General features: G+C 38.4%; 1 protein-coding gene and 1 non-coding gene across 2 annotated transcripts in view; both read left to right on the top strand.

Annotated features, from left to right (window-relative positions):
- The window catches only part of TUSC3 (tumor suppressor candidate 3), a 194,967-nt gene that overhangs the window by 51,541 nt on the left and 120,639 nt on the right, over positions 1-22,787 (top strand). The window contains exons 4-5 of the mRNA XM_006167752.1: positions 1,669-1,809; positions 7,251-7,391. Of these exons, the coding sequence (XP_006167814.1) occupies positions 1,669-1,809; positions 7,251-7,391 (282 nt within the window). The remainder of the gene's footprint in view (positions 1-1,668; positions 1,810-7,250; positions 7,392-22,787) is intronic.
- LOC114005965 (small nucleolar RNA SNORA5) lies at positions 16,417-16,545 on the top strand. The gene has a single exon (XR_003547748.1). It is a non-coding gene; the product is annotated as a small nucleolar RNA SNORA5 (small nucleolar RNA).

Raw genomic sequence — 22,787 nt, 5'->3', positions numbered from 1 at the left:
TATGTCAGGATTCATTTATAGGCAGGGGCTCTTTTGGTTGTGACTGTAAACTTTGTAATTATAGGTAGTTAAGATTTTTCAGTTGTATGCTTACTTTGATGTCAGCAATAATCTAATATGAATGTAATTTGATTTTATTTTGACTTTCATTCTTCTTATTAGGAAATATTGAACTATATAGCAAGTCAGGGGCCCCAAATCTCTTGACCTTTCATTTTAAGATATTTTTTCATAATCCTTGAGCAACAGAAATTTAATCCGTATATACTTTTATAATTTGTTCCATGACAGTTAACTTAATAAATGCTTTTAGATATTACATTGTTAATAAACACCTTTATGCTGAGATAGTATTCTGTTGGTATACTTTTCTAAAGGAAATTAGCTGTAGAAAGTATTTATGATATATAATCATTTTAAGACAGTTGAATTAATGGACAAGTTCACCCGAAAAAGACTGTTATTGAAGATTTCACTTGCAGTCTGTTAAATTCAGTTTGTTTATAGAAAAAAGTAAAGTCTTTACATTTTTAATAAGCAATTTAGTCTACTTATAATTTGTTTGAAATTAATTCCATAATTGATTATTTTTTTCCTCAAATCCCAGTACTTTTTCTTTAGTAACTGCTTGTGAAGTGAAATATAGTGCCAAATAGTGCCAAATCACTACATTTCTATTTTGCACTTTCAGTCACTTAGTCCATTATTGCATTCTTACAGAAATGAGACTGGATGAATTTCTAATGAATAAAGATATATTCAGCTCATGGTTTGAAGGTCCAGAGGACAAATTCTGGTGATGCTATAGCATGGCAGAGGGTAGGATCTTGTGCAGAGTAGCTGTCCATGAGCTTCTTGCTCTGATGTATATCCATGTGACCTCTGTCTGCCTCATTTCCTCTTCTTGCACACACAACAGAACTTACCCACAGCGGTCTTGCTCTCATCATTTGTTCACACCCTGAGACCCCACGCTGGGATACTATAAAGGGATTAAGTTTTCACTTAGTACAACCAAGTCCTAATATATAAACTTTTGGGGGACTTCTAATTACTGTTCACTAAGACCAAATTTGAAAACATGAACTTTTTGGGACAGATAAACCATTATCCAAACCATAAGAGTTACTTATGTTTTTACCCTAGTTAGAGAATTCTAGAAAGAAAAAGAATGAGATGGCCGATTAAAACACTGAAGAGAGTACCGCTGTGAATATGTGCCATGTATGTTAAATACGGGGCCTTTGAGGCTGCCTGTGTTGGCGTAAGCAATAGGGAACAGCAGCTCAGTGCTGAAACTACATGGGAGGCCAATGTCAGATCCCGGACTGACCTGAACATGCTAGATGTAGCATGCTTTTAAGATCCGACTGGGAGGCTGGGGCAGAAATATTGTGGGATTCCTTGTTAGGAGCCCCAGATAAATAAATAAGCTTTAAAAATGTGTAAAATGTTAGTGTTCCATGAGCATACTTGAATTCATGAGTTCCTTCCCATTCAAGATCACATTAAGATGAATGAAAACAGAACCTCAGCTCTAGCACCTATTTTAATTTTCATAATAAATAAAATGTTTTCTGAAATTTGTGTAGGAAAAGCGTAAAATGTTATATAAAAAATGTTGGGATGGTACTATATTTAATGTTTTCTTAAACTCATGTTTTACAGCTCAACATGAACTCTGCTCCTACGTTTATGCATTTTCCTCCAAAAGGCAGGCCCAAGAGAGCTGATACTTTTGATCTTCAAAGAATTGGGTTTGCAGCTGAACAACTAGCAAAGTGGATTGCTGACAGAACAGATGTTCATGTATGTGTTTGATCCCTGTGGTTTCAATAATAGGCTGATTAGCTTGGTTTGTTAGAGCATTGTAATGAGGCCACTGGAATATTTCCCTTTTTCTTTAGGGCTATTTCTGCTCGTCTTGAGAAAACAGTGTGATGGCTACATGTGATAAGCCTAACTTTGACTACTAGGTGAAATCAGAAGGTTTTTAGAATTCTGGTTCATTGATGTTTTTACAACCAGTATGAAGTAGATGAATAACAAAGTAATTTCAGAGGCCCAAAATGTTTCAGTGCTTTTGGTGATCAAAGAAATTCTAATTGATGGGAACCAGCAGTTAGCGTAATAGCTATGTCGCTGGACTCCCACGTAGTCGACCGCGGTTCGTGTCCTGGACCCGGTGGCTTAAAACTCACGCCAGGCGCGTGTGCGTGCGTGCCCAAGATCCCGAGAGGAGAATGGAGGAGAAGGGATTGCGGCGTGACCATCCCCCCTGGCGGGTGATTTCTCGTTTTCTGTCTCTATGTCTCTCTCTCTGTCTGTCTGGCGAGCGCACGCTCCCTACAGTGAAAATCTCTCAAAAAAAAAAGAAAAAAGAAATTCTAATTGAAAAACAAGATGTATCATTTTTATTTTGGGGGGACATGAAAAAGGCTAATGCTGAGACCAGTACATGGCATAGTGGTTACGTTGCTGGACTCCCACATGACAGATCACAGTTCAAGTCCTGGACTCGGTGGCTTGAAACTCATGTAAGATGTATGTGCTTGTGTTTCCAAGATCCCAGGAGGAGAATGGAGGGGAAGGGATTGCAGCATTGCCTTCCCCACTGGGGGTTGATTTCTCACTTTCCCTCTCACTGTCTCTTTCTTCAGTGAATACATGTGCCCTAAGGCTAAACCCTCTAAAAAGAAATACTAATTCCTACTTTAGAGCATGTGAAAAATAACTACTCATATTTAGTTCTTCGGAAACTGTAAATTGGAATGACCATTCTAACCATAGGCGCCATGTCTGTGGTATAGCAAAAATATGGTTTGCAAGAATATTTCTCATAGAATGAAGTATAAAATATAACAAATGAAAAAATTAGAAAAATAATATTTATGATATGATCTAGTAGTTTGTTGTAAAGCATAAAAATGAGTATAAGTAAGTAGATATAGACAGTTTATTCTGGAAGAAAATGAACCAAAACATTGATGATGGTTAATGTCCACATGGAGGGCTTAGGGCTTTTTACTCACTAATCTTGTCATTATTTTTGACAATGAACAATTATAGGCAATTATTTTTATAGTACATTCATCGTAGAAGTAATACAGAAGCATTAATATTAATCATAAAGCATAAACATACTTACTCTGAATCAAGGTAGTTACCTTTCATATGGTACCAGTAGTACTATATAATGATACAATAGATTTTAATATTTTGGTGACTAAACTTATTTCATTGTTCAGTTTTATTTTTTATATGCTTTGCCAAATAATTTTGCTAGGAAATGTATCACTTGATTCAAGACATGAAGCTAATATTGAAAGAGAGTATACTATTAATTCTTTATAAGAAATATTTGTTTTTTGAGTTTATTTATTCCATGAATGATTGAGACAGAGAGAGAGATGCCATCACAAGATGACAGTCTTGATGTGAACCAGCAACCTTCCCAGAGCAGCGTGTTTTCCCACTGTGCCAACCTTCCAGCGCAACATCAACCACTAAATTTGAATCAGAAATGGTTCTAACCTGTCTACATATCACACTTATGCATTTATATGATAGATATATGTCTGTAAAAAATTATTTCTCAAATATTTTTATTTGGAAATAATTTTGAACTTTAAAAGTACTTTTAAAGTGAAAATAGTACAAATAGTACCAATGTATACCCTTTATTTAGAATCACCTATTGTTAACATTTTACCCCATTTACTTTGTAATTCTCGTTCTCTCTCCCATCCCTGTGTCTCTATATACAAGCATACACACACACACACACACACACACACACACACACACAGTCTCCTCTCCCCCCCCCAAAAAAGGAATTGGGGTGAATTATATTTCTTAAAAAAATACATAAGTACAGTGTAGTTACTGACACACTGGTTTATATTAATGTAATACTTCTATGTGAGCTACTACTACCCATGTTCTGTTTTTGTCAATTGACCTAACACTTGTCGTCGTCCTTTGTAACATTTGCCTACCTTCAGTACAAGATCCCTTCTAAATTTAGGCATTTCATTTCATTGTCAGCTCTTTTAAGTCTCTTTGATCAGGAACATTTCTATAGTCTAATCCTTTAAAGATGCTGACATTTTCAAGTGTATAGTTCCTCCCACGTTTTAAATAGAATGATCTGCCTGCAGTGTGCCCACGACTGGATTCTGCTTTTGTATTTGACCACAGTACTACATGGGACAGATTTGTTTTAGTCCTGTGTAGGCACATAATGTCCTTCAGTCCATCATTGGTGATATTCATTTTGGACATCTGGTGTTTCTCATTTTTTCACTGTGAAATTACTGTTCTTCCCCCCACCCCCCCGCAACAAATAAGCTGTGTGGAAAAACCCAAACGTCATGTAAATATCATGTTCCTCATCAAAAGTTTCTGTTAGATTTATCATATGTTGGTGGATTTGCCTGATCAGTTTTTACCATGATGACTGCAAAATGATCATTTCTCTTTGAATTCTCCTTCCATATTTCTACCTGGCCCTCAGTATTCTACTGTAAGCAAGAGTCCTTCTCTCCTATCTGGCAGTCATCATATATGTGGACACAAGAAATGCATTTTGTATTATTTCAGATTTTTTGTAAATATGATGTTTGATATCCGAACAAAACTTCCTGGCCAGGGAAAGATGGTTCCTCCTGGGGCTAGCCCAGTCTTGAAGATGGCAAAAGGTCCAGCCAACAGCATGCCTGGATAGGCAAGGTCCAGAGCCATGCCTTCTCTGTGGCCCCTGCACACCAGCAGACAATACTCTTCTGCCTTCATCACCCCAGAGCCTCGTAGCAGGCAACTAGGGATTACCTCCCGATAGCTCAGAGCCCTCTGATGTTATTCAGACTAGTCAGTCCCAAACAGATCACCCTGCCCTGCCTTGTCTTCCTCTCAGAACCGCCAGTCAAGTCAGGGGGCTAAGTCCCCATTGCCTTTTCAGCCTGCTGTCTGTAGGACCTGGGAATGCTTTTCCTGAGCCTCTCCTGTGGTTGTACCTGACTGTCTTTTTATAAAAGAATACAAGATATGAATTTGTCCTAGTAGTTTGTAACTTACTGCTGTTCTTAATTATGTTGGTGCTAAAATCGTTCTACATTTGTAGTTCCTGTGTTCTCGTGACGTACCTCCATCACTTTCTTCTAAGTACTTCTTTATGTTTTGAGAAAACAGTTTATTCCAGGCCCACCTTATATCTACCTGTCTATTCTGCCTAGCATTCATTTAGTCAAATCTTTTAGTAGGAAAAGTTATAAGATCTAAGATTTGTGTATGCTGTAGAAATCATGAATTCATACCATTATATCTTATTAATCCACACAATGGTGGAAAATATTTCAAATAATTTTTCTGAGAACTTACATCTAGTGTATATACTAAAAGTCTTTTGAAAGTTTATGAAAAACATGTCATTAAAAAACCTATGCATGGATTTCATTTTTTTTTTTTTGGCACCTAAACTTATTTCTGTTTTTTCATATACTTTGTAAAGTTGTCTTAGATAGAGCTCTTGCAATTCAACAAATAATTAATTAATTAATTAAAATGGACAAAGGACCTAAATAGGCCAGGAAAACACACAAATGACCTATACACACAAAGATGCTTACATTTCTAGTTATCGGGGAGATACAGACTAAAGCCACAGTGAGGTACTGTTTTACACCCCCTAGGAAGGCTAGAATCAAGTCAGGTAAAAAGTGTCGATGAAGAAGTGGAAACCTCAAACCTTACATACGCTGTGATGGGATGAGAAGTGATGCAGCCACTTTGGGGATTCCTGGCTGTTAAAGCCTAACCATTTGACCCATCATTACTCTCCGGGGTGGTTATACAAGAGAAATGAAAATACATGTTCTCGTGAACATTTGTATGTGAATGTTTATAACAGCATTATTCATCAGTGCCCAGAGGTGGAAACAACTCAGATATCCATCAGTCGATGAATGGATAAATAACATATGGTATATTCATACAATGGAGTATTATTTGGCTCTAAAAAAGGAATAAAATGCTGGTACATGCTACAACACAGAACCTTGAAAACATTGTACTGAATGAAAGAAGACCAGTTACAAAAGACCATGCATTATGTAAAAATCCAACACAGCAACATCTACAGAGACAGTAGTTACTTAGAGTGGGCTATTGGGAAGGATAAATGGGTGATTAAAATATTCTATAATGACAGTCCTACATATCTGTGAATAAAGTGAAAACTGTTGAATCGTACACACTGAGTGAGTGCTTGTGTGGTATGTGGAGATAACTTCATAAAGCTGTTAAAATAGCCCTTTAAATGGCCTCTCTTTGAAATAATACAAATAATACACTGCCACTGTACCTCTTACCAGTTATTAGATGATCCCATATTTCATGGGTGTACCAGAGCAGCTCTGCATAGTTACCAAAATAGGGATTGCATACTGCATACACTTGAGTGTATTCTCTGAACATAAAGATCATGTTTTTTATAGGGTCATGATGTTTTTATTTATTTATTTATTTTACTTTTTTTTTTTTTTTTTTTTTTTTTTTTTTTTTTTTTTTTTTTTTTTTTTTTTTTTTTTTTTAAGATTCAGTCACTGTGTATCATTACAACATACCAAATAAAATTTCCCCTCAGGAATACACTGTATATTGGCTCAGTCAAAGATCTTACCATACTCATTACCATCAATGGATAAGTTTTCCATTTCTGTGTCTCTCAAATGTTTTGCTTCTTTCTTTTTCCCTTAAATCCCTCCCTCTCACCCTCTGCCATTTCTCACTCTCCTCTCTCACTGTCTTTATATCACCGTCTTTATATGCTCCATGCTCTTCTACCTTCTAGTCGTTCAGATTCTGCCATAGAGTGCCGCGATGTTTAAGGTTTATTATTTTTGACTTGTAAAGAGAGTTTACGTAGGGGCCAGCAGGTGGCGTGGTGGTTAGGGGTGCTGGACTCCCACTTGGCTGACCGCGGTTCAAGTCCCGGACCTGGCGGCTTTCTTTCTCACTTTCTCTCTCGCTCTGTCCCTCTCTGGTCAAATTAAAATAAATAAATGAATGAATAAATAAAGTTAAATAAAATAATTTAAAAAAAGAGAGTATACGTAATAGTACCAGACATAAAAAGTAGGCTGGCATGTTTCTTAGTTATTTGTGTTGAACATTGAAAAGGCTAGAATATGATCAAGTGAAAACGTTCATATTTTTCTTTCACTTTTCAAATTTTCATTGCATTTTTGCAGATTCGGGTTTTCAGACCACCCAACTACTCTGGCACCATCGCCTTGGCCTTACTAGTGTCGCTGGTTGGCGGTCTGCTCTATTTAAGAAGAAACAACTTGGAGTTCATCTACAACAAGACCGGTTGGGCCATGGTGTCTCTGGTATGTCATCACTTCATCCCTTTCTTCCCCTATTTCTTATATAATACTCTAAGTTGTGTAGAGCCAGATCATTTCTCTAATGGAAATCGGGTCTGAATGAGACAAATTCTGAGTTTTGGACTTGGGTGATACAGTTAAGTTCACTGTCAATCAAAACTCTGATACCTTCCTACTACTTTTCACTATTAAAATGTAATGCCCTCTGTACTTGGCACATTGCAGGTGAGAAATAAACGCATGTTGAATACATTTAGATTTATGGTAAGAATGAATAAGAACTAGTCATTTGGAGTGATTCGGAAAATGAAGTGATTTGGAAATGTACTCATTCAGTTATCCCCTTGCCCCAACTGTTTTTTGTATCTCTGTCGCATGCCTAATATTTGGTAGGTACAATAGGATGCAAAGATAAGGCATAGACTTCACCTGAGAGGCTTTCATTGTGGGGATACAAACTTACTGCCAGACAAATACCTGATAAGGTTGTCTTGCTGTGATGGAGGTAAGCATAAAGACACCCAGCCTAGAGTGAAGGGAATCAGGACAGGCTTCACAGAGTATGGCATGGGCTGAAGTTTGAAGAACAAATGAAGTTCTAAGGTTGTTAAGGCCAAGTACTCGAGATAGATGCAGTACCCAAGATCTCTGGCATAGTCAGAGATCCACAGTCAGTGTGACTAGAACAGTGATGGTGAGACAGGCAGGGGCTGGAGTTGATGCTGGAGAGGAAAGAATATAGCTGCCCTGTCTACAGTGCCAGATTTGATCCCCTGACAATGGCAAGCCTTTGAAAGAATCTGGAGATAAATATCATGGTTACATTTGTGCTTTGTAATGGTCATCCTGGGAATAGTGCACAGTAATGGGGTAAGTTTGGCGCCTGGAAGACTGGTTAAGAGACTTAAAACAGTGCAGGTGACTGTGATCCTTTTGTACAAAAGTGTTTCTCTTGTGATTGTGATCATGCTAAATTGTTTTACAAGTATTATCTAATGAAATGAAAATGTCTGAACATTATGAATTAAATACATGCAGTCAATGATATTATGTCTTCTGTTCAATAGTTATGTTAATTAACAGATCCGTGTTAAGATAGATACTATAAATACTACCATAAAATCTATTAATACCCAAATAGACTTAAAAACCCTTACTAGAAAATTAGTTTTCCTGATGCTTAAGAGATTATTATTTTTCTTTTTGCTTTTCTTAATTACTTTGAAAGACATGACTCTTTCAAGCAAAAATTGTAGCACTCCAGTGGATTGAAGGGTTTATAATGTGGTGTATATTAACACCTCTAGCAAACATCTCACTTAGTAGTGAAAATTTAGAGTAGTGCCTGCAGCCACCTACTCTTCATGTTGTTACTACTTAACTTAGTCAAGGCATAAGAACGAAAAGAAATACAGACAAAATTACAAAGGAAGGGACATGTCATTGTTAACCTGGAATATCATTTGCCCACGATGTGAATGTCTACATGCAATATTCAGGTCACTCTGTAAAGAACTAGTAATAACATTAGTACTAGAGTATAGCATTTTTCTGAATTTAAAATCGATATCCAAAATAATGAGGATTTTTAAACACCAAACAAGTTAGATATATAATTGAAAATAAAATTTTTCACAATAGGAAGATAAAACAGATTACTCAAAAATACATCTAATGAAACATGTATGAAATAAATACTGAAATTGAAACACATGTATTATAATGAATTTTTTATATATATATATATAAAAATATATATATATATGATATAGTGTATTTTTTGCAGCTAATTGCCAGTTTGTTTCTTTTGTCTTCTCACAGTTTTGTTTTTTATTTTCACTAGAAAGTTAGGGTCTTTATGACTGAGTTGCAGCTGATAGGACAGACCGGGCAACAGCCCATGCCAGTCAGCTTACACCATTTCTATTTTCTCATCTTATGCAGTAATGGCTAGAGCTTAGAAATTCAAATAGAACCTCCGGGACTTTTTAGCACATAAACAAAATAAAAATTTGAAGTTTTGAGTTTTTTAAAAACAAGGAAGATGAGATATTTTAAGAAAAGATTTTAACATTATTTTTTCACATGCATTAAAATAGATTTTGCCCTTTGAGACCAGGATTCAAACCACAGGTGGCCATGTGGGATCCAGCTTCCTTCACTACTAGGGCTGTGAGGCTGGCCCTAGGACTTCTTCCAAATAGTTTTTTGAAAAGTAAAATCCCCTTAGTATTTAAATATTAATATTATACCAAATCTCGTCACTCTTTTGGTCCACCAACAGATTGATATTATGTTCCCTTTGAATTAGACTCAAATGACATTAATATACCTACTTTATTCTTACTACTTACTATTTATTGAATCTGCTCCTTCTTTGGGGTGTATTTATATTTGTATTACATACAATAACTGTGCAAAGAAATTTATACAATCCTTATTTTTAAAAAAATTTACCAAAGGGCACATGTGCTCACTGAAGAGACAGAGAGAAAGTGAAAAAGCATCACCCCCTTCCCCCATGGGGCATGGTTATGTTGGAACACCTTCTCTTCTATTTCTCTATCCTGTTGGGATTTGGGGCATTCACACATGAATGCATGCTTGTGCACACCCCTGGCATGTTCCTCAAGCTGCTGTGTCTGACACTCAAACTGCAGGTCAGCCAGATGGGATCTAGCTGCACTAACCACCACGCCAGTGGCTGGCCCTATGGTATCCTCATTTTTTTTTTTCTTTTTTGGAGAGGTTTTTGCTATAGGGCGCGTGAGCTCACCAGACAGACAGAGAGAGAGAGACAGAAAGAGAGAAATCACCCCCCAGAGGGGATGGCCACACCACAATCCCTTCTCCTCCATTTTCCTCTCGGGATCTTGGGCACGCACGCACACGCGCCCGGCGTGAGTTTAAGCCACCGGGTCTGGGACTCAAACCACGGTCGACTACATGGGAGTCCAGTGCCACAGCCATTACGCTAACTGCTGGTCCCTGGTATCCTCATTTTAAAAGTGTGGAATCAAAGACAAATAAGCTGAAGTTGGCGAAACTCACACAGCTGGACAGTGATTGAAGAGGGATTTGATTGTATATGTTCGGCTCTAGAATCTGGGCTCTTTTGCACAGCTGGGCTTCCCATAACCTGGGCACATGTATTATATGTTAGATGTTTAATCTAGTAGATAGAGTAGACCATTATGGCTGTAAATACATGCATAGGAAAACGTTTATGAGATGCATAAATGTTAAATACCTCAACACATTGATTTTCTTGTCTTCTGCTATATCATGTAGTTTTTTGGTTTGTTTTACCTTGAATCCTTGAAAGCTTATTAACTCACCATGGCAGAAGGTATTCTAACACTCACAAACATTTTTGAGAAGTGGATCTTGACTGGTAAGCCTGCTCCCAAATGGCAGCCTTTTAAACATCAACAATAGGTTACAGAAAATAGACACTTTTTTGAAAGAATTGTTCTATTTCACTTTAAATAATTACTTTTTAAATTTGACCAGAGAGCGAGTGAGAGAGAGAAAGAAAAGGAAAGTGAGAAAGCAAGCTGCCAGGTCCAGGACTTGAACCATGGTCAGCCATGTGAGTGTCCAGCATCCCTCACCATCATACCACCTGCCAGCCCCAGAATAGACATGTTTTTAAACAATGTCTTTTAAAAGTCTACACTGATGATAAGATGTTGAATTAAAACAGCCACTCCTGTAGTACTTTTTAGCATCTCTCCCTGATTTTGTCATTAACCTGGAGACACACAAACTCGTGGCATCTTCGAGTTTTTCCTCCAGCTATGTGCTGCCAGCCAGCACCACGTGGCATCGTTCACGTGTCCGCTGTCCTCTGGAAAACTGTGGAAATCACTTAAGCAGTGCAAGCACAATAGAATTTGAATCTTCCTTGCTGTTTTCTGCCTGATTCTGCCACCATTACCACCCTCACTGTCACTACTGAGGTTGATTCTTACCAAGTGAGAGCTGGCTTTGTTCATTTCTAGTCTTCCTTATCTAGTTTTTGAGATTACTTTCACAGTTAAACTGTACGAAATGCTAACCTGTTAATTCAGTTCTCAATCATTTACCTATTTAAGGTAACCAACATTTCATTTTTCTTTGGAAGTGAAAATATATTTTTAACTTAGGCAAAATTGGTGTCCAAGTAGTAGAAACTCTGTTTGAGGCCTTTGCACAGTAAAAGGAAAACTCCTGAAATAGAATTAATGATCTATATAAGAGTCGGTTACTTCGGTAATGCAAAAAAGAAAAAAGTATCCAAACATATATAAAACATGTTAACCTGAAAAGGTAAACTGAGGCAAAAAAGATTTCATTTGGGCATAAGTTTGAGGACTGCACTAGGGTACAGCTCTGAAGAACTTAAGTCCTAAACATGTTCACTGAAATCTTAAAATCCTTGGGGTGTTTTTAAAGGCAAAATCACAAATAGATGGGGAGGGAATACCAGTTGTTTGGGAACAAATATCCTTTACCAGCTGGATCAGTAAACAAGGGTGGTCAGTCCAAGGCTGGACAGTCTCTGGGCACTTGTCTTCGTTGAATTCAGATTGCAGTGGTCTCCATGCAAGGCGATGGTTCTGGCAGAATTCTCCAAACAGTAATCTCAGGCCTGATCGCATGAGAAAACTCCTCCTCCTTCGGCTTCTGGCCTCAGTTTAGTCAGAGTTGACAATAATGACTCCATTTTTATTCTGAAAATCTTCCACAAATGTCGACAAAGTGGAAAATAACCAATGAGAAAACTGTGGTGCAGAATCTCTGTTCTCGGGCTGATGTCTTAATAAAGAGAAAGTCAAGATACAGTTTGCAGTGTGTCTCCTCACCGTCGAATTCATGCCAGAGTTCCTCCTGGGGGAATTACATGGTGTTATGAGCCCTTAGGTCAGTATAGACTATATTGTATGTGTTCGGCTCTAGAATCTGGGCTCTTTTCGCACAGCTGGGCTTCCCATAACCTGGGCACATGTTTTATATGTTAGATGTTTAATCTAGTAGATAGTTTGTTTTCCATTTTTATTATTATATTCATTTTATTGTTTATGACTTTTAGGTGGGATAAGAATGATGTGTGTGTATGCTGGGGACAGGAAGTTACTTGTGATGCTTAGGGTATAGAGACAGAGCTTATAACTTTACAACACAGAGTAAGATACTTATATATATATATACACACACACACACACACACACACATCATATATACCTATATATTTATAAAATATGTTATATGCATAATGTATACTTCTGGTGCTGAATTTAAAAAGAGGGAAAAGAGTGCTCATAAGAATTAAGTAGACCTCCCTGATCTCATGCTTCCTCAGGGGAAAAAATGCTTTTGCTTGTTAACTGCTATTTATAGATGCTGCTGATTGTTCATGGAGCAATGTTTATGATTGATTGGCTTTGGTTACACTCCCTGCTACCTTCTCTCACTCTCTGTACTTGAAGAATGATGGAAAGTGAGTACACACATTACCTGCTTTGCCATGAGTTTAAAGTAGTGGTTAAGGGCATTCCGTGTGGCTGGTGGCGGTGTCTCCAGTGGCTTGAAAAACATACTGGGCCTGTGTTGTGGATGCCTGCCACAAGCCCGGGCAGGATGGCGAAACTGAAGAAAGGAGATTGTAGCATGACGGACCCCATGGGGGAGGACTTCCTCTCTCTTTCTCTCTCCTAAACAATGCAACCAACCCCCCTCCCACCAGCTTTTTATTTTTTTAATCTTTTGACATAGGGCCTGGTAGAGATACAAAGAGAGACAGTGAGAGGGAAAGTGAGATATCACCCTCCCAGTGGGGATGGAAGCACTATAACCCCTTCCCCCCATTTTCCTCTTCAGATTTTGGGCACGCATGCACACGCGCCTGGCATAAGTTTTAAGCCACTGGCCAAGGACTCAGCCAAGAAGGAGTCCAACACCTTAATCACTACACCACCTGCTGGTCCCCCAACTGACAACTTTTTTAAAAAGTAAAGAGCAAGAGACCTGCAGATGGCATAATGGTTATGTTGCTAGACTCCCATGTAGTTCAAGTCCGGGACCCAGGGCCTTAAAATCCATGCTGTGTGTGTGTGTGTGTGTGTGTGTGTGTGTGTGTGTGTGTGCATACTGCAGATCCCTAGAGGAGAATAGAGAGGGATTATGGCCTGGCCATCTTCCCTGGGGGGCGGGTGATTTCTTGCTTTCTGTATCTGTTTCTGGCAAGTGTACACACCTTATAGCAAAAATCTCTCTTAAAAAATAAAAAAGAAGTAAGAAGCAAATAATCGCTGATAATATTTTCTCCAGTTAAGTAATTTGCTTGTAGATACTCCTGAACAGTTTTGTGGATAGGCAACTGTGTCATTTGGGCATTTGAAGATACGTATGCCTATTTGCAGTAGGTGATTTCTGTATGTAGCGAAATATATATTCATGTGAAGAGTTGAAATAACAGCATAATGAAATGAACTCAGTATACTTTTTGTAATAAATCAGCTCTTAATTTTCTGTGGTGAGGGGAAAGTGGCCTAACAAACCCAAAGAACTTTTTAAGGGTACTGTTCGGTTGGACCTATTTGGCATTCTTCTTTTTCTCTCCTTGCTTCCTCCTTCTCTTCCTTTATCTCTCGTTCTTCCTTTGGCATGTGAATGTGGTTGCCCAAGTCTTTTGCTTATTATAAAATGACAACTGAACAAGCCGTAGGGGGAAAACCCAGGATGTGGATCTCCTATGCTCTGTGCAGCGCTCATGTGTTACTGCACCTCGATGCTGTTTGTAAATAGCATGTGTCGAAGCAGTTATCCTCAGTGTGTAGTTCTTTTCTGTGAAATTAAATATTTTAGTCTTTAGCTTTCCTTGGTAGCTAAAAGGACATAAAGATACTTCTCACTTTTTCTTGAACAAATGAAGTATGCGAATTGAGTGTAAGTAAAATAAGGATAGTGATTGTGTAGAGTATAATATTGAAACCAAGCTTTACAAATAATTAACTCAGAAATGCTAGAAAAGAACAGAGTTTGAATTCTTTGACATTGTCCATTGTTACTGTGGTCATTTATACTACCCGTTTTCAAGTAAAGAAATGTACTTAAATTACTTATAATTCAATGATTTTGCATTTGAAAGATATGAAATATACAGAGGGTTGTGAAAATGTATTTAGAATATTAAATTTTTTCTGTATACAGTTATTCTCTTTTTCACTTTCACTAACAGCTTATTTAGTAATCAGCTATTAATACATTAAAACTAATTTGCAGTCTTATATTTTGTAGAAGAAAACTAAAATCTTTGGTTTCTAAAACTATCAACTGCAGAGTGAAAATCTATGAAACGAATATTAACTCAAAAGTGTTCAAAGCATGTAATTTTTTAAAAAATAAAATAGAAGCATTCCCCTCACTAAATCTCTCCTGAAAGCCCGTTGTGTATAATAGTTAAAAGTACAGTTGCTGTAATTGAAGCAGGAGTGAAACGCATTGACCTTCTGGGGAGCTATAGGATCTGAGGAGCTGATTTTCAGAACCAAAGAAAATGGGGAAGGCACCTTCAGGGCCGATGGTGTTCTTCAGTTGCTGCAAGGCTATAAAATCCTCTAGGAGTTGGGAAGATTCCCTGTGGTTGTGTTCACTTGGTGTCTATGGAATACTTGCCTGATAAGTGCTGGCAGTGAGCATTCCTTCACCTGCAGTGGGCCGAGGGTTTGCCTCTGTTTCATATGTGCATCCCTGGTGCTCAGAATTGGGACTGACATGTAGAAAGTGCTTTAGAAATAGCTATTGAATGAGTGAAAGTTAAATGGATAAGAATAATTGAGTTTAAGGATGATTTGAAAACATGGATATTGGGGCCAGCAGGTGGTGTGGTGGTTAAGGGCAGTGGACTCTCACATGGCCGACCATGGTTTGAGTCCCAGACCTGTTGACTTCCCCGCTCCCCACTCTGTCCCTCTCTGGTCAAATTAAAATAAATAAATAAATAAATAAATAAATAAATAAATAAATAAATAAAGTTAAATAAAGCAAGTCATTAAAAAAACCCCACAAAAATGCTTATTATTTTTATTGGTATTTGTACAGTACATTGTAGGCCAAGAACTAGTGCTTTTTTTTTTTCTGAAAATCTTAAGTTATTTACATTTTAAATTAATTTTAGAATAACAATTCTGTATTTGGGTAGATTTAGCTTTCTATATTTATTCATGTCTGTCTATTTTTTGACCCTGCAAAAAGAGTTTGATCACTTACTATGGACCAGGAACTACAACGAACCATGTGGACGTGGTAAAAAGACAGGGCAAGGTAGAAAGCCAGGCACAGGAGCCTGCCCTCAGGGGCCTTGCTCATGTAGTGTGAAGGCGAATCAGACTTTGCACATTGATAGTATACACGTGCTCGGATTAATGTATGTCTAAACATCTTATTTTCCAAGGTAGTACTATTTTTATGATTCTTAAGAAAAATGCAAAGATAAAAAGGCAAATATTTTTCAAAGATCTTTTTGACAGTGTTGTGTGAATTAACTGTAGCAACTATCTGATTAGCTTTTTAATTGTTGCTGTTTTTAGCATTACTGCTTAGTCTTGCTTTTAGCCTGAAACCAGACTTGAAAAGGAATAGTTTTTGGTATTCTATGAAACTTTACATGCCTGCGTGGCTGAATCATGGAAAAACAGAAAAAGAAGCCAAGTTTTGGGCAGAAACTTTACAAGTTTCTCATCTTAGGATATTTGCTGAGGGGTAATGGTTAAAACCCCTAAGCAGCAAGTTTCTGAAAAGCAGGGTTTTAAAATCTTGTGAATTAAAAATTTATATTTGACACCCCTCATTTCCCCCAGGCTCTCATATGAAAACACCAAAAGGCTCAAAGGCCAAGTCAGTCAGGAGTAGACTGCGTTTTGTCTGGACCATAACCTACCCACTACTCTAAAAATCCCAACCAGATCATGCATACCTAATAAAGTTTATTATTCGAGGTAAACTTTAAACCAACAGACTGGCCCAAGAAGAAAGGGCGGCACTGTGCAGTCTGGTCAGATTCAGCCTTCATTTCCACTGAAGTGGGAGCTGTCAGATGGCCTCCGTGGCAGGTTCCAGCTCACGTCCAGCTTCCTGTCCTGGAACCTAGGGGCAAGTTTGGCTGTGAACATGGTGGGAAAAGAAGGGGGGGAAGAAAGAGGAAAGAGAAAGTCTGCATACTTCTCTATTGATTAAAGTAATAGAACCCATTGCTAAAGCCTTCATACAAAGAAAGTGGCAACTCTTCCAAACAGTTAAAAAGAAAGAAATACTAATCTTAGATAGACTCATTTCTGAACAGAAAGGAAGTATTTCTCACCTTGTTTTCTGAAAGAAGGGCCACACTGCAATCCCTTCTCCTCTATCCCCCTTCTGGGATTTTGGGCACGCATGCATGCGCCCAGCATGAATTTTAAGTTTCTGGGTCTGGGATTTGAACTGTGGTTGACTACATGGGAGTACAACAATGTAATTATTTCGGCATCTTCTGGTCCCAGTATGCTGTTTCTTGAGTAATGTTCTGGGGACCTGGGAAATGCATTAGACAACTTCCCTTCCTCTACCCTATACCCCAGAAAAAAATAAAACTGTCCTTGTTGGCAGATGACTGGGTTGTATAGATAAGAAAAATTAGGCAAGGTGAGTGAATACCCAGCCAGTATCACATGGGTCAGTTGTACTTCCGTCTACCATCAAGGGGAAAAAAGAAACTTAAAAGAATTACTGACTGCCATAGCATGAAAAATTACAAATTAATCTAGTAAAACATATGCAAAAATCTCTACACGAAAAACTGCCAAGTGTTATTTAAAAAGATTTTTTAAAAGGCATAAACAAATGTTGGTGCAGCATATTTATGGGTTGGAAAACTCCACATGTGAAGATGTCTGTTTTGACCTTAACCAAACTCTCAGCAGATTTTTTATTTAAGAAAATCTTAGAATTTCAAATATTTTAAGACAGCAGGTGGCGTAGTAGTTATGGTGCTGAACTCCCACATGGCCAACAGCTGTTTGCGTTCCGGACACAGTGACTTGAAACTCCCACCTAGCACGTGTGCATGTGTGCCCAAAATCACCGGAGGAGAATGGGGAAGGGATTGTGGTGTGGCCAATTCTCTCTGGGGGGTGATTTTTCGCTTTCTGTCTCTGTCTCTCTTTCTCTGGCAACCACACGTGCCCTAAAAGCAAAAACTCTCTCTCTCTCTCTCTCTCTCAAAAAAAAAAAAAAAAAAGAATTTCAAACATTTTATGAAAATGCAATGGGTAAAGAATAGAATGGTGAAGACAGAATCAAAACTGAAGAGAAATACTGGAAAATTTACTTTTACAATTATCAACATTTATTACAGTTTTTTTTTTTTTTTTTTTTTTTAATTTGCTGTAGGGAGCATGTGCTCACCAGAGAAAGACAGAGAGAAAGAATGAAAATGAGAAAGCACCTCCTATGGGGGATGGTCATGCTGCAGTCCCCTCTCCTCCATTCTCCCATCGAGATTCTGGGTGTGCATGCACATGCACCTTGTATGGGATCCAGCCACCCCAGTCTCCATGCCACCAGCTAGCCCCTATATTTTTAAAAATTAAGGGCTTCCTGGTATTCATTTCACAAAAAGGTGTAGTCTTTTTGTGACTATCTTTTTAGACTATTGAACAAAATCAGTAGTCTTAGAAAGAGACTCACACTTCTACAGTCATTCGATTTGTGACAAAATGACCTTAGAGCTGTAGTGAGGTAAGTATGGTATTTTTAATAAATGAGTGTTGATTTTACTGGATTTTCATATGAGAAAAAATGAATTTCAACATCTACTTCCCATCATGTATAAAAAATTAATTCAAGATGAATCATTAATGTAACTTGGAACCATAAACATTAAAGATTTTAGAGGAAAGCATAGCTGCGTATCTTCGTGATTGTTAGCTAGGCAAGGATTTCTTAGGATATAAAAACGTGGTAGCCATAACAGAAATAATTGATAAATTGAACTACGTTAAAATTAAGAACCTCTTGGGTCAGTGAGTGGCATGGTGGTTAAGGTGGGTCCCAAATGACTCACCTTGGGGTTCAAGTACCAGACAGGGGCTTGAGAAACACATCAGGTGCATGTGTGCTAAAATCGAAAAAGGGGAAAATGAAGGGGTTGTGGCATGGCCATCCCCTAAAGGGGGTGTGTTCTCACTTTTCTTTTGTCTCTGTCTCTGCTGCAAGTGCATGTGCTCTGTCAAAATTAAAAGAAAAATATTAAGATACTTTATTTGCCAAAAAGATACCTCTAATCAAATGGAAAGAAAGATAAACCCAGGTTTGGCAAAGGTAGATTGTCATGCATATATTTAAAAAGGATTCGTATCCAGAAATAAGAAGAACTTGGCCAAACAGTACGTGAAAGGCAGGTAACAAAAGAAAAAGTTAAGGTTTATTTATTTACTTTTTCATGTGACAGAGGGGAAAAAAAGAAGTGCACCTTCCACAGGATCTGGTCGTGCCAGTTTCTTTCTTCCGGTCCTCCAGTCCATCATCAGATCGTGGGCTGTCATGTGGAGGCCCGTGCATTACAGACAGAGCGGGCTGAGATTTGAATCGTGATCACCATGTGGGATCCAGCTTTTCTTGAAAAGCAGTGCTTTACTGCTGCACTACAGAACCAGTTTCAGATCATTGAATTTCGAAGGATGTGAAAAACTGGCTGAGCACTTTATAAAAAATGTCTGATTTTACTGAACACATAGAAAGGCATTCAGCTCTGTTAATCACCAAGGGAATGCTGAACAAAACTATAATTTGACACCACCACACCTCCCCAGGAGTAGCTAAAATAAACAAGTAGGCACACAGCCAGTGCCGTTTGTGAAGATGCATGTCAGCCGTGACTCTCATGTACTGCTCTTTGGAGTCTTAATTTGGTTCAGCCTCCTGCAAAATGTGCTTGGTTGTATCCCCTAGAAGTAGTCTACGCATACACAGTAACCCAGCATTTTGGAGGAAATGCCCTTACTTTGGAAGGATTATGTAGGTAATGATGAGGAAGAAGCACGAGAGGGCTCCTCTCTTTCTGATAATGTTCCATTTATTGATTTCAATGCTAGTTACAAGGATGTGTTCACTTATGAAAATTCATCAAGCTTAGGAATCATGCCCTTTTTTATATGATTTCTTTTTTTTTAAGATAATTTTTTGCTATAGGGTATGTGTGTTCACCAGATAGAGAGACAGAAACTGAGAACTCATCTTGTGTGGGGGATGGCCACGCCACGGTCCCTTCTCTTCTGTTTTTGGGATTTTGCACATGCACACATGTCTGGCATAAGTTTCAAGTCAGAAATGCAGTTCCAGAACTCGAACTGCAGTAGACAGTGTGGTAGCCCAACAATGTAAGCATTACACTACCTGCTCGTCCCCTTTTGTGTGAACATTTTAGTTAAATAAAAACTGAAATATTGTAGTTAACTGCAAAAAGTAAAATTTCCAGATAAATGAAAGTAATGAAATGGTGACGTTTCCATTGTTAAAACCAAAAAACGGGAAACATGAGTCACAGTTGTCGAGAGAGTTTTTGTGAAACTGGGCTCTTGTGCAAGTTAAAAGTTCAGTGGATTTAGTGTTTTGTTGCCTCTTACAAGTGCCACAGCTGCTCAGTAGTAGTAAGTCCCATACATACACCTGGCAGTATAGCTTAGCCAAGTATTCCGTATTTTAACCTTTTTTATTTTATTAAACCATTTTCTGATATCTTCAAAAAATCTCATATTAAGAGGAATTTAAAACAACGTATGTAACCTATTATAGTATCACATCTCAAATTAGTTTTTTGAGAACTTGAGCATTTTCTCTTATTTACTGGTAAAATTTGTGATATAATGACTGATGTGTTTCTTTTTGTTAATGCATCAGATCACAAGCTCTAGTTGCAACTACCATAATTTTGAAGTTGTTAGGAGTATACATAATAATTTGAGATAGAAACTAACCATTGTGATATGAAAGTTGCATAAAAAAAATCTGTGTTTTTCTTATTGATAAAGTTACAGGTACTACCAAAACCATTGTGATCTATTACCTGCTTTCATAGTTGGAGAAAACCAAGTATTTCAGTTGTAAGACAGTGAAAATGAAGATCGTTTTAATCTGACATAGGAACGCTGAAACGCTCCTCTGTCACTGCTTCCTGTATGAGAATGCTTTGGGGACTGTACTGCTGTGTTATTTATATTTACTCTTCCTGCTCTTACCTCAGACTTAACACCCCAGGTGTGTCCTCGATCTTGCCCCTCCTCCCTTACTCAGTAACAGTGCTCCGGTAATTCTCCCCTTTCCCGATATCATCATCATTTTTCCGTCTGCTGAATCATTCTCACGAGCAATGCAGACATCCCCTCGCCCATCCTGACGGGGTGATAGCACTGTTTCCTTTCTAGATACTGTCCTATTTACCTAGTCCTTTTTAAATTTGGTCTCCAGAAAAGTCATGACATATTTTTTGTTTTTCTATGTAAAAATGTGTCATGACTTTGCTTTTTTTAAAAAGAATTATTTTATTTAACTGTATTTATTTATTTATTTTAATTTGACCAGAGAGGGACAGAGAGAGAGAAAGAGAGAGAGAAAATGAGAATGCAAGCTGCCAGGTCCAGGACTTGAACCATCGTCAGCTATGTGGTAGTTCAGCGCCCTTAACCACCACGCCACCTGCCAACCCCATTTGTAATGACTTTTTAATAGCAGTTCCAATAGCAGAACTCCGTAAAGCAGTTGTCTGTATTGTTCTGGTCTTTTCTCATAAAGCCATTATTGTTCTTCCATCAAAACTACTCTAACCAGGACCAGCAGACGGTGCAGTGGTGATGTTGCTGGACACCCATGTAGTTCACCACCCTTTGAGTCCCTGACCTCCAGTATGAAATTGGCACTGGATGTGTGTGCAGTGGTGATGTTGCTGGACACCCATGTAGTTCAGCACCCTTCGAGTCCCTGACCTCCAGTATGAAATTGGCACTGGATGTGTGTGCATGTGTGACCAAAATCCCAGGAGGAAAATGGAGGAGAAGGCATTGAGGCCAACCCGCTAGGGGGGAGATTTCTTGCTCTCTTTCTCTCTGTCTCTCTGGCGAGCACATGTGCCCTATGGCAAAAATCTCTCTCCAAAAAAATAAAGTAAAATAAAATACTCTTTACCAAGAGCATATGCCAGAGAACTAAATTCAATTCTTAGTTCTAGATCTTCATATGATTGCTCGCTCATCAGTATTGACGCAACTGACCTCTTCCTTCTGAATCACGTCCTCACTTGTCTTCCACTGTGTCACACCCATGATTTTCTTCTCTGGTGCTGCGTCTTGGTCTCCTTTACTTTTTCTTTTTTTATCTACTGCACCTTTTATTTTGGAGTGACCAGACTATTCAGTTCTCGGCCAGCTTCTCTGTGTACATTTGCTTCCTTGGGGTGTCATCCAGTTTTGACTTTCATTATTGTCAGGCCATTATTGACTCCAAATTTTACATTGGAACTGGATTCTCGCTAAACTCCAGACCAACACATTTAAATGCCGATGCTGTCTCTGTGCCTGGAAATCTATCAGGCTATATTAGAAGGAACAGGTACAATACGGACACTGATCTCATTTCCAGAATCAAACCCTTTTTATAGTTTTTAGTGTCTCAGTTAAGGACAACATTTTTTTTTAAGTTCTTCAGATCAAAAACCTCGTAACTTCTTAACCACTTCTTTTACCTCCTACCATACATCTAATCCTTGACAATCCTGCTGGCCTTTCCTTCAAAATATGTCCATATTTCAACTCACCATGCCTACTCCCTTTGTTTAAGTTCTAATTATTTCTCAATTTCCTTATTGCAGTAGGTTTTTTGGGGGGACAGTATCTCACCATGTCATGATCCTCCTACTCAGCCTCCAGCTGAGACTCCAAGTACAAGTCACCATGCCCAGCTCTTGCAGACAGGGTCTTATTATTCTGCTGAGGCCAGTCTCGAGCTCACAGTCCTCCAGCCTCAGCCTCCTAAGTGACCGAGATTACAGGCACAAACTGCCGTACCGGGCCTTTAGGCTGAGCTGGAATCCAACCTGGGCCTCCCATGTGCCCCCAGCCATGGAGCAGAGTGTCTTAGTGCATACATGATAACAATTGGGCCAGTAGCCTTTTAATAACTTTATTCCAGCTTTATCTTTGCCCACCTTGCAGTCGGTTTTCGTAGTGGTCATCTGTGTGGTTCTGGATCTGGCCCTGTGCTGCTCTGCCAGTCTTTCTTACGTCTCCTCCTTCACCCACTGCCTTTGGGTACACTGGCTTTTCTTTCTTTCTTAGACATGCCACATGCTATCCTTCATTAGGGCCGTTGCACTGGCTGATTCCTCTG

The sequence above is a fragment of the Tupaia chinensis genome, unplaced genomic scaffold (genome assembly GCF_000334495.1).
Source record: "Tupaia chinensis unplaced genomic scaffold, TupChi_1.0 Scaffold145057_1, whole genome shotgun sequence".
Classification (NCBI taxonomy): domain Eukaryota; kingdom Metazoa; phylum Chordata; class Mammalia; order Scandentia; family Tupaiidae; genus Tupaia; species Tupaia belangeri.
The sequence above is the reverse complement of the archived record's forward strand: the minus strand, read 5'-3'. Positions and strand labels throughout refer to the sequence as shown.